The sequence below is a fragment of the Bison bison genome, unplaced genomic scaffold (genome assembly GCF_000754665.1).
Source record: "Bison bison bison isolate TAMUID 2011002044 unplaced genomic scaffold, Bison_UMD1.0 scf7180017864048, whole genome shotgun sequence".
Classification (NCBI taxonomy): domain Eukaryota; kingdom Metazoa; phylum Chordata; class Mammalia; order Artiodactyla; family Bovidae; genus Bison; species Bison bison.
This window is the reverse complement of record NW_011494620.1, coordinates 2,967,122-2,977,107: the sequence shown is the minus strand read 5'-3', so window position 1 is coordinate 2,977,107 and position 9,986 is coordinate 2,967,122. Positions and strand designations below refer to the sequence as shown.

At 41.8% G+C, this 9,986-nt stretch overlaps 1 protein-coding gene across 1 annotated transcript in view; it reads left to right on the top strand.

Annotated features, from left to right (window-relative positions):
* PROSER1 (proline and serine rich 1) overlaps positions 1-3,151 on the top strand; it is a 31,551-nt gene extending 28,400 nt beyond the window's left edge. The window contains exons 12-14 of the mRNA XM_010835729.1: positions 26-356; positions 1,014-1,164; positions 1,764-3,151. Of these exons, the coding sequence (XP_010834031.1) occupies positions 26-356; positions 1,014-1,164; positions 1,764-1,886 (605 nt within the window). The 3' untranslated portion in view covers positions 1,887-3,151. The remainder of the gene's footprint in view (positions 1-25; positions 357-1,013; positions 1,165-1,763) is intronic.
* The last annotated feature ends 6,835 nt before the right edge of the window (positions 3,152-9,986 follow it).

Genomic DNA, 9,986 nt, shown 5'->3' with positions numbered 1-9,986 from the left:
CCCGCCGCCCCCGCCTCCACCTCAGCGGCGCCTCCGCACCCCGGCTCCGCAGCGCCTGCGCTCCCCGGACTCTCGGCCCCAACACCTGCTTCGGCGGCCGCGGCCTTCCCCCTCAGCCTGCCAGCCGCCGTGCCCTCACTCTTCTCCGTGGCACAGGGCCCACTGCCGGCCTCGGCACCCTCCTACCCCGGCTTCTCCGTCTCCAGCGCCCCTGGGGCCCCCGCACTGCCTGCCTTCCCGGGGCTGCAGCCGCCCGCCACCGGTGCCGCCACTGCACCGTCTCCAGCGCCCGTCCTCCCGGGCTTCGCCTCTGCCTTTAGTTCCAATTTCAACTCGGCTCTGGTTGCGCAGGCCGGGTACGTGCATGGTCTGGAGAGAGGGGAGATGGTTCTTCGCACGACTGATCGTGCGTGATCTTGAAGTTAAAATGAGTCAGAAGCGAATTGTTGGCCCAAAATTATCTTTTTCTGGGCCGACACTTAAAAGGGCTTAAAATGTTTATCTTAACCTATTTCTTTTTGAGATAAATGTATAAACTATCAACGCCTGCTCAGATAATCAGCAGGGATTCCCTGGTGGCTCAGATGGTAAAGAGTGTAATGCGGGAGACCCAGGTTCGATCCCTGGGTCAGGCAGATACCCTGGAGAAGGAAATGGCAACCCCCTCCAGTATTTTTGCCTGGAGAATCCCATGGACAGAGGAGCCTGGCCCAGTACAGTACATGGGTCACAAAGAGTCGGACACGACTGAGTGACTTCACTTTCACTTTCAGATAACTTGTAAGATTTATGTTGACAAAACAGCAAAACATAAACTCACTGAATTCAGAATAATAGACTTGATAATGGAAAGTAAGTTTTACGTCAGTGCGTAAGACTTACGTGAAATTTATAGTTCCTTACAATAGAGAATTTCTAGGATGTTTTTTAACATCTTAAGATAGTATTTGACAGATGTAGAAACAATAGCTTTTATGTCTGTCTTGCATGTTGACCCGTTCTCTCTGTTTCAGCTTATCATCTGGACTTCAAGCTGCAGGCAGTTCAGTTTTTCCAGGCCTCTTGTCCCTCCCAGGCATCCCGGGATTTTCCCAGAATCCCTCACAGTCATCCCTGCAGGAATTGCAGCATAATGCAGCTGCACAGTCAGCATTGTTACAGCAGGTGAGCAGCCCTGGCTGGAGCAAATAAGGATGGTAATAGGTATAACATAGATTCTGTAGTGATAACCTTGCCATACAGATAGTGGTATTCCAGCACTGACCCAAAATGGCTCTTAGCAGAATGTCTAGAGATTTGATGATTAATTCCCTCTCCCAAATCTACAAATTATCCTTGTTTTCCTTCAGGAGAGTAACAAAGGTGGTAGAATATATTCATCTGTGTGTTTTTTCTGCTTAGAGACTTTTAAATCTCAGTCTGGAGATTTTTACATACAGAATCTTTAGATGTAACAGTTAAATTTTAGCTTGTCTTCTTTAGTTAAAGCTAAAGTAGTGGACCATTGAGGCAAATTTTCTCCAGAAAACCTGTTCTTTTTTTAAAGAATGTTAAACACTTTAAAGGCATTTCTATGCACCTCTACCATCTGAAGAAGTCTGAATGTTTCTTAAAAATTTCAGGAGACTGAACAGACTTACCTTGCCCCAGCATTTTTTTTTTTTTTTTCTTTTAAAGAAAGAAAAAAGTGGGACTGGCCAAAGCAAGCACAGGCCTGATGGAATTTGGCACTCTGCTCACCTGTGTGTTCTTCTTTCTGTCAGGTCCACTCAGCGTCAGCTCTGGAAAGCTACCCAGCTCAGCCGGATGGGTTTCCTAGTTACCCTTCAGCACCAGGAACACCATTTTCTCTGCAGCCAGGCCTGTCCCAGAGTGGGTGGCAGTGAATACATTTTAACGCATATCCTCCTGCAGAGCAACGTCAGAATTGCCCGAGGACCGCAGTGAACCGTCTGACAAATGTGAAGTTGGCCAGAAGTCAGGAAATGGGGCTAAGGATGATCCTGGGGAAACTGTGATAAGAGTTTAAAAAAAAAACACAGTTGCGTTCTTTAAAAATGTTTTTAAGTGTGAACACTCCCCTATGTAAATATACTGATGACAAATTGTACAGAGAATAGTATTTTAAAAAGTGTTTGGGGACTTTTCACCTGCACCCTATGACATTTCGAACGGTGTACGTGAGCGGTGTAGGGGACTACTAGAGAGGATGTTGAACTCTTTCTAGCCGAATACAGCCTTAACTCTGCCTGTGCAGCATCCACTGACAGACGTAATGGTCGTGCCTCAGACTTACAGGTTGCATGTGGCCCTGGGGGAGTTACCACCCTTGATACGCTTAAGTGGTTCCTATTAGCATCGCTGGAACTCAGTATCCATATTCCAGATATATCCACAAAAGGGAACTTGAGACCCACCATTATTTTTAACCCCTGACATTAACAAACATACATGTACTGCTGAATTTAACCCAGTGTATTTCAGGTAAGTGAAAATGGTGCTTCATATAGTCCTTAGAATGACTTTCAGGTGTTTTCAACTAAAAACATATATATATATATCCAGAACTACTTTCTTACAGAAATACAAGTAAGGCCTGTGATAATTTGCCTTCAAAACATATTTCTTAATCTCAGCAGTATCCAAATGTGAGTGAGGAACATTGGACTAACCCTTGGGCCACCTCTATTACTCATTGTACTCTGGAAGCTCTTGGTGAATGTTTACAATCATGGGATGTAGTATTTCTATTTGTACTTAGAATCAAATGCTTATCTAAAATAATGATGTGACAACAGATAGAGAAGACTTTGCTCTGTTAGTAAATATGCAGTGTGTACTCTACTTAAGGACCTGTGGTAGTATAACATGATTGAATGTCATTAATTTAAGTAAAATAACTGCCACATTCAGGGGGATCGGGGGAGTAGCAAGAATGATTTCCAATCCTGTGATTAAAAGTATGAACTATAGAATCTACTGTGGTACATTTCAGCATCTAGAAGTTTTACTTTTATAAAGACGGTGTCTAGAAGATGTTGCTAATGTATTTTCCTTCAACATGGGGAACAAACTTTTTAAGTATATTAATAAATATTCCTGTATGGTCAGTTTTTAACAGTTTTTTAAAATAAACTTTATGGATACAACAGATTTTATGTGTTTTATTCAGCGCTTGGATAAGTATTTTAAGTTTTTGTCTTGGAGCTAACATATAGGACATTTTTGTCTGAATTTAGTTGGAAGTCAGCGTCTACTACTGATGCTCACTTAACACCTCACGTGAATGTTGAAACACAAATAACACTTGACACGGACTATTTATGGCTGTAATTATCTTCCAGCACAGACTAGAAGTTGTTATTTGTTCTTTTTGAGTCATCACTCTGTGTGTGTGTGTGTGTCAGTAGTGTCTGACTCTTGGTAACCCCATGGACTGTAGCCCACCAGGCTTCTCTGTCCATGGATATTTCCAGACAAGAGTACTGGAGTAGATTGCCATTTCTTCCTCCAGGGGGTCTTCCCAACCCAAGGATCAAACTTGGGTTGGGAAGTTTGATCATAATGTGTGTCCTGCATTGGCAAGCAGATTCTTTACCACAGTACCACTGGGAAACCCTCATAAGTTTAATCTTAAGCTTTACACTTGGCTTGCTAGATGGGTCTCATCTGCCTTTATAAAGTAGTGTCCCAGAATTTTAGAGAAGACTTAACATCAAATCAAGTTTAATGAGCCTTTTTTGTTTTTAAAGGTAACACAATAGTAGTAAACAATGTCAAATTTGGTTCAACTAACATATGAAATAATAGACAATATAAAGTAAGTTGAGAAAAATGATCAAAGTTAACATATCCCCAGGGTCCTTGTACTCAGGAGGGACTTTATGATAAATGTTTAACTTTTAAACATTAGGTCCAATAAAATTTTATGATAAGGGTTAAAAGTTGTGTTTTTAACTCCTAATTGGTGAGGAGGAGAAAATAGAATAAGAAAAAATCATCCAGAAAGAAAGCACAGCAAAGTGGAAGAAATAAGCACACAGCAAGGTGTTAGTTAGCTCTGATTGCCTGTCTTTTGGTTTCACAACAGTGAAGACAGAAAGAAGCAGGCTCAGATGATTTTTCAGGCAGGTTCAACTGAACAGACTCTTCCAAGAAAATAGAAAAGCACCCCTCAACACATTCTTATAGACATTATAACCTTGAAACAAAAACTGAGGCTGGAATAGTGTGAAAGAAAAATGTAAGTCAACCTTTTTCAAGAAGAGAGTAAAACATCAAAACGAAATACGTGCTACATAATGAAGAAGAAAGTGAAGTCGCTCAGTCGTGTACGACTCTGTGATCCCGTGGACTGCCTGCCAGGCTCCTCCGTCCATGGGATTTCCCAGGCAAGAATCTGGAGTGGGTTGCCATTTCCTTCTCCAGGGGATCTTTTGGACCCAGGAATTGAACCCAAGTCTCCCACATTGCAGGCAGACTCTTTACCGTCTGAACCAGCAGGGAAGCCCCATGAGCTACATATACAGAGCATTATTCTTAAACAATATGATACACCACGATTAAGTTGCATTTACATGAGGAGAGCAAGGATAAAGTAACATAGAGCTAAAAGTGTGAGACTTCCTGGTGGTTCGTGGCTCCCACACTCCCAATGCAGGAGCAGGTTTGATCCCTGGTCAGGGAACTAGATCCCAGATGCCACAACTAAAGATCTGGCGTGTCTCAGTGAAGACTGACAACCCCAAGGGCTACAACTAAGACCTGGGGCAGCCAAATAAATATTTTTAAAAAGAAATCTAAAAGTGCAATTCAACACATTAGCAAGTAGAGAAAAAATTTTTCTCAGTCTCTGTAAAAAAAAAATCTGATAAAACTTAATCACCGTAATGTTTCACATACACACAGCAAACTAGGAAAAGGAGGAGACTATCAGGTAAAGGAATTATAAAAGCATAACACACAGTTTTTAATTATACAATTTAGAAATGTCCTTTTACAATCAGAGACTGATCAAGTAAAATGCATTTCCTCATTTTACTAGCATCCTAGCTTGCATAGAAAGGTACAGAAAAAGAAGTAAATGGTATAATTATTGGAAAGAAATATATGCTTCGTGAGATTTACAGATTGTTATATTCAAAAGTCAATCCCAGTTTCAAATATGAGCAACAGCAGAAAATCACTGGATCTCCAAAGAAGTCCTATATGTATATTATTTTAAAAACTGTAAAAGCGAGAGAACACAATTATGGATTGTGGTTATAGGGAGGTGGGTGAGACTTAGGAAAGAATATTCAAATAGCTTGTGGTGTTGGTAATGTTCTAGTTCTAAGGTTGGATAGTATATTCATTGTTCATTTTATTCAATAAATATACACATACATGCATGATATATGGAGAAGGCAATGGCACCCCATTCCAGCACTCTTGCCTGGAAAATCCCATGGACGGAGGAGCCTGGTGGGCCGCAGTCCATGGGGTCGCTAGGAGTCGGACAAGACTCAGCAACTTCACTTTCACTTTTCACTTTCATGCATTGGAGAAGGAAATGGCAACCCACTCCAGTGTTCTTGCCTGGAGAATCCCAGGGACGGGGGAGCCTCGTGGGCTCGTGGGCTGCCGTCTATGGGGTTGCACAGAGTCGGACACGACTGAAGCAACTTAGCAGCAGCAGCATGATACATAATTGCATATATTATTGTTATAATATTGTATGTATTATTTCACATGCATCATAAAATTTGCATAATTAAAATGTCTATCCAATAGAATAGTTTCTAAGGGGTAGACTAATCTGTGGGCTGGGTGTTCAGGTAGATCCCTTTTGTGCTCCAAGATGAATGTTCAAGGAAAATAAAATTTAGTGCTTCAGGGTACATCATCCTGTCTGTCAAGAGTAGGAATAGAAATAAGATTTATAAAAACTTAGCTGTCCTACGTGGGGAATATTGCCAATATTTTGAAATAACTGTAAATGAGAAAGTAACCTTTAAAGATTGTATAAAAATAAAAAATTTTTAATTAAAAAAGTGAAGTATATGGCTGTGCTACATGTAAAATAGTGCCAATTTTTATAATAATTATAAATGGGAAGTAACTTTAAAAAATTGTATTAGCAATCAAAATTTCTTTAATTAAAAAAAAAAATAGCTGTTCTCATTTCAGGACTTTCCCTAGCCAAGGAATTGACAGAATGAAAGTTTAGAACCACAGAAAAATCTTCATCAGAAGCATGTTACTGCAATTCTCAATCTGAAGGAGAGAAAATTCCATGAACTGGCGCACAATGGTTTCTATTTTAAGCAAAGGGAGAGGAAACATTGCAAATGGGCTGTTTCTTTCGTTTCCTGAGACTCTTGGTTAGGGACTCAGCTTGTCCTAAATGTTTCTTAGCTGTTAAAATCATTCTTGCTTTCGAGGCCGAGATATTGGAAACATTTTGCAGGAAGAAGAAAAACAGTTGCTTAGTCATCTTCCAAGGGCAATGTGTTTGCCCTAAATACTCGGGAGGCTCTCTACAGCTCCCACCAGGGAATAATTATTGTTATAGTTGTTTGGAACCTTGCCCCTCAGTGACTGGCGGTGCTGGCGTAAGTGCTATTTGGCCAATATTAACGGAAAATCTAAAAAGTTGAAAAAGTTGGCTTAAAGCTCAACATTCAGAAAACAAAGATCATGGCATCTGGTCCCATCACTTCATGGCAAGTAGATGGGAAACAGTGGAAACAGTGTCAGACTTTATTTTTGGGGGCTCCAAAATCACTGCAGATGGTGACTGCAGCCATGAAATTAAAAGACGCTTACTCCTTGGAAGGAAAGTTATGACCAACCTAGATAGCATATTGAAAAGCAGAGACATTACTTTGCCAACAAAGGTCCGTCTAGTCAAGGCTATGGTTTTTCCTGTGGTCATGTATGGATGTGAGAGTTGGACTGTGAAGAAAGCTGAGTGCCGAAGAATTGATGTTTTTGAACTGTGGTGTTGGAGAATACTCTTAAGGAGATCCAACCAGTCCATTCTGAAGGAGATCAGCCCTGGGATTTCTTTGGAAGGAATGATGCTAAAGCTGAAACTCCAGTACTTTGGCCACCTCATGAGAAGAGTCGACTCATTGGAACTGAGTTGACTCTGATGCTGGGAGGGATTGGGGGCAGGAGGAAAAGGGGATGACAGAGGATGAGATGGCTGGATGGGATCACTGACTCGATGGACGTGAGTCTGAGTGAACTCCGGGAGTTGGTGATGGACAGGGAGGCCTGGCGTGCTGCGATTCATGGGGCCGCAAAGAGTCGGACGTGACTGAGAGACTGAGCTGAACTGAACTGAAGGGAAAATCAATTTAGAAATAGCTAACCCGGCACTTGCAAAACACATTGTTTTCATGACTGTGATGGGGCATCCCATTTGGAGGGAAAGTGGCTTCCTATTGGAGACAAAGACTGTCTATGACCTAGTCCCAAGAAATGATGGAAACAGGAAGTTTTCCTGTTGCTCTTAACATTAGAGGTTAGTCCCAAAGTGGAAGTGACATAGTGATCAAGTAGAGGCCAGGAGGAAACAGTGGAATCTACAGATGGATAGTATAGGAGGAATGGACTTTGAGTTTTCAAATGTGCAGCAAACTGGAAAAGCATTAGACAAAGGCAAGAAGAGAGGTGATCAATGTTTGGACACACCTATCAGTCAAAGGCTTCCCAGGCGGCGCTAGTGGTAAAGAATCCACCAGGCAATGCAGGAGAAGCAAAGCGGTTCTGTCCCTGGGTGAGGAAGGAAGTAGGAAATGGCAACCCGCTCCAGAATTCTTGCCTGGGAAATCCCATGGACAGAGGAGCCTGGAGGGCTACAGTCCATGGGGCCGCAGAAAGGTGAACACACAGCATAGCAATCAATGACTCAGCAATCTTCTATCCAGACGATGCTGTGAAAATTAACCCAAAATTCCCATTTTAGAATGAAGACAGCTGAGTCCTGAGAAATACAGCTCAGTTCCCACTCATGGGAATAATGGTTATCATGTATTAATGCCAGTTACTATTCTGAAATTTTTTTTTTTTTTGGTCTGTGAATCATGTGGGATCTTAGTTCCCCAACCAGTTCCCCCACCAGGGATTGAACCCATGTCCCTGCAGTGGAAGCATGGAATCCTAACCAGTGGACTGCCAGGGAAATCCCTATTGTGAGTATTGTCCATGTACTATTTCATATATTTCTCACACAGATGACCCTGGTAAAGACAATCCACATGCCCATTTTACAGATGGGGGAGAAAAACACAAAGGGGTTAAGTTACCCAGTGTCACACAGTTAGTTCATGGTAGAACCAGGATTTCTTTAAATCCAGGCAACATGAGCGCAGAGCCTGTTTCTTAATCTACTATGACTGTAACATCATTTCCACACCAAGTCATAACCCAGGATGTATGAGGAGCATGCAGAGGACAGGAGTCTAAAGCAGAATGTCTCTGACTGTGCGTGTGCTTGTGTGTCTGTTTTAATCTGTTTCTGGTCCCCAGCCGCCTTTTCTTAAGTTCTAATATTCCATATTAATTCTTATAATTACAATCTGTGGATGACAGCCCTGCATGGTTATTACTGTAATTTGAGTTTGTGGAGAAGGCAATTATGATTATCAAGCAGTTGGCAAAAGTAACCCACAATCTGGGAGGTTTTTTCAGATGAAGTTGCTAAGAAGAAAATAACTACATGTTTGGGAAGAAAAAAGACCAGGAAAGTTGAGATGAGCTGGGAAATCTCAGAAGTTGTTTTGTATTGTTTTGTTTCCACAAACAAAATATCATTTGGAATATTGGTATGAGAAAGATGAACATCAGAAAATTAGAAGATTAGTGTTTTTGGTATTGGAATGAGTGCAAAATTGCCCTTGTTTTCAAGTCATATGATGAAAGAAGGACTCCTGGGGTAGGAGCCTGGGAATCTGGATTCAAGAAAGAGCTTTACAATTTGGGAGCTGTTATCTTTGATAAGGGCTCCCTGATGGCTCAGTGGTAGAGAATCCACCTGCAATGTAGGAGAGATGGGTTCAATCCCTGGTTAAGGAATATCCCCTGGAGAAGGAAATGGCAACCAACTCTAGTATTCTTGCCTGGGAAATCCCACAGACAGAGGAACGTGGCAGGCTACAGTCCATAGGGTTGCAAGAGTCGGACATGTCTTAGCAACTAAACTACCACCACCACTGTCTTTAATAAATTACTTATTCATTCATACAACAAGTGTCTGTTGGATGATAGCTATGTGTCTGCATTGTTCTAAATGCTAGAGGTGCCATGGCAGAAAAAAAAAAAAAAAAAGACTCAGTTATTCCCTCATAGAAGTTACAGTGTACAGGTCAGGAGTCACCATTTTCTGTAAAGGGATAAACAGTAAATATGTTAGATTGTGCAGGCTATACAGTCTCTAAAAAGCAACCACTCAACTATGTTATGGCTGTTTAGTCGCTAAGTCATGTCCAACTCTTTTGCAACCCCATGGATTGTAGCCCACCAGGCTCCTCTGTCCATGGAATTTCCCAGGCTAGAATTCTAGAGTAGGTTATGGTTCCTTCTCCAGGGCATCTTCCTGACGTGGGGCTTGAACCCATGTCTCCTGCATTGATAGGTGGATTCTTTACCACTGAGCCACCAGGGAAGCCCAGAAGTGACCAAAAGCAACATAGAAACAAAAAGACATGGCCATGTTCCAGTAACAGTTTATTTACAAAAACTCAGTGGTAGGGCAAATTTGCCCAGCTGAATGCAATTAGCCAACCCCTGATCTAGAGGAAGAAACAAACATTAACCAAATAATAATATGTATGGTAACATGTGCAAAGGCCCTGTGGCACAGAGGACACACGGGTTTAGTAGTTTAGTAGGGGTTTAGTAGGGTTTAGTTTAGTAGGGTTGATCGAGGCCAATGGGGCTATTGCTAAATGACAGATCATGTGAGTGCGGCTAGAAAAGGAGGGAGAAACAGACCAGCA